At 40.2% G+C, this 1,307-nt stretch overlaps 1 protein-coding gene across 2 annotated transcripts in view; it reads right to left on the reverse strand.

Annotated features, from left to right (window-relative positions):
* rmdn2 (regulator of microtubule dynamics 2) overlaps positions 1–1,307 on the reverse strand; it is a 46,482-nt gene that overhangs the window by 24,289 nt on the left and 20,886 nt on the right. For both annotated transcript variants that reach the window (XR_001425870.1, XM_015039509.1), the window contains exons 4-5: positions 428–590; positions 255–357 (exon numbers count right to left, since the gene is read on the reverse strand). Coding sequence is in view for 1 of the 2 variants with exons in the window: in XM_015039509.1 (XP_014894995.1) it covers positions 255–357; positions 428–590 (266 nt within the window). In the remaining variant the exon portion in view is untranslated. The remainder of the gene's footprint in view (positions 1–254; positions 358–427; positions 591–1,307) is intronic.

Here is a 1,307-nt window from a genome sequence, read left to right on the forward strand (position 1 = left end):
TGTTCAGAGTAAAGAATCAATTTAAAGTAAAGAATCTGTTCAGAGTAAAGAATCAATTTAAAGTAAAGAATCTATGCGGACTAAAGAATCTGTTCAGACTTGGGAATCTGTTCAGTTTTGTTAGGACTGGACTGGAAATTGAGTTAAAGTCCAAATAAATCTCTATAAAACCTTCAGATAATCTGCTGATTAACATTTTAGATGTAATAACTGTTAAAAAACGTTCAGAGTGAGTCTTGTGATGTTTAAGTTACCGTTTTCTGCATGAGTCTTCTTCTCCTCCAGAGTGGCGCTGACGTCGTGAACGTCGCAGTACGCTCGGGTTAGCCGCCACAGGAACTCTGAGTTCTGTCCAAACTGCAGAAGTGAACCGCATCATGAGACGCCGCCATGTTTTCTGCCTCGCTGGCAGAGAAAGCAAACTCACCTCGTCTCTCTGCTCCAGAAGGACGCTCAGGCTTTCCCTTTTGTCCGACTCGCCGCCCTGACGCAAGCGGTCGATTCTGTCGAGGAGGATGGATAGCTTGTCTGGAGTTTGCTCTTCATCGCTTTGCTCTTCATCCTCGGAGTCTGTCAGCGCCGTCATGTACCTGTAATCACAATCAATCAATGAAATAACAGGTTTTATCGACTCAAAGCTGCAATTTGTAGCTAATGTAGATGAGAAATGTGCTTTAACCTCTGGGGAAGCTTTAAATGTCCCAAGATTATACACTTTATAAAACTATTATGAAAATTATGGGGGTGTTTTAGCCTAGGCTGAAAATTAATAACATTGATTTTTATGCATTTTTATTATTTTTGGCATTTTGAAATGTAATTGAACCATTTCCTCATTGAAAGTTGGTAATATTAGGGGGATCATCAAACCTAAAACAAGTTTTTCTCCTAGTTTGAGGCTGCATGTGGTTATTTTGGGGACTGAACTGGGACAGAAGGAGTTGAGAGAACACAAAGTGCTCGTCTTTTCTTCTACATATCTCACAATGAAACGAATAAAAGAAATATTAAAAATACAAATAAAAAAGATTCTGGACAAGTTTCAAAGAACTGACTTGTAATCTTTTACATCGATGAAAAAATAGCAGTAAAGCAGGAAGAACAGTCTTTCTCCAACTGTGGTTCTGTGGGCACCCCCTGGTGGTCATAAAGGTACTGCATGTAAACGTCCGTTTATTTGCCGTGACGTCATCACAAAGTGCGACGCTACAGTTAGTTTAGCAAAGGATTGTGTTTAAAATCATAGACATAATATAAGCATAGACGCCTCATGGACCGCTCCAGCGCAGGAAATACGGCGGCCATCT

The sequence above is a fragment of the Poecilia latipinna genome, unplaced genomic scaffold (assembly GCF_001443285.1).
Source record: "Poecilia latipinna isolate Pla-1442-1.1 unplaced genomic scaffold, P_latipinna-1.0 Scaffold474, whole genome shotgun sequence".
Lineage (NCBI taxonomy): Eukaryota > Metazoa > Chordata > Actinopteri > Cyprinodontiformes > Poeciliidae > Poecilia > Poecilia latipinna.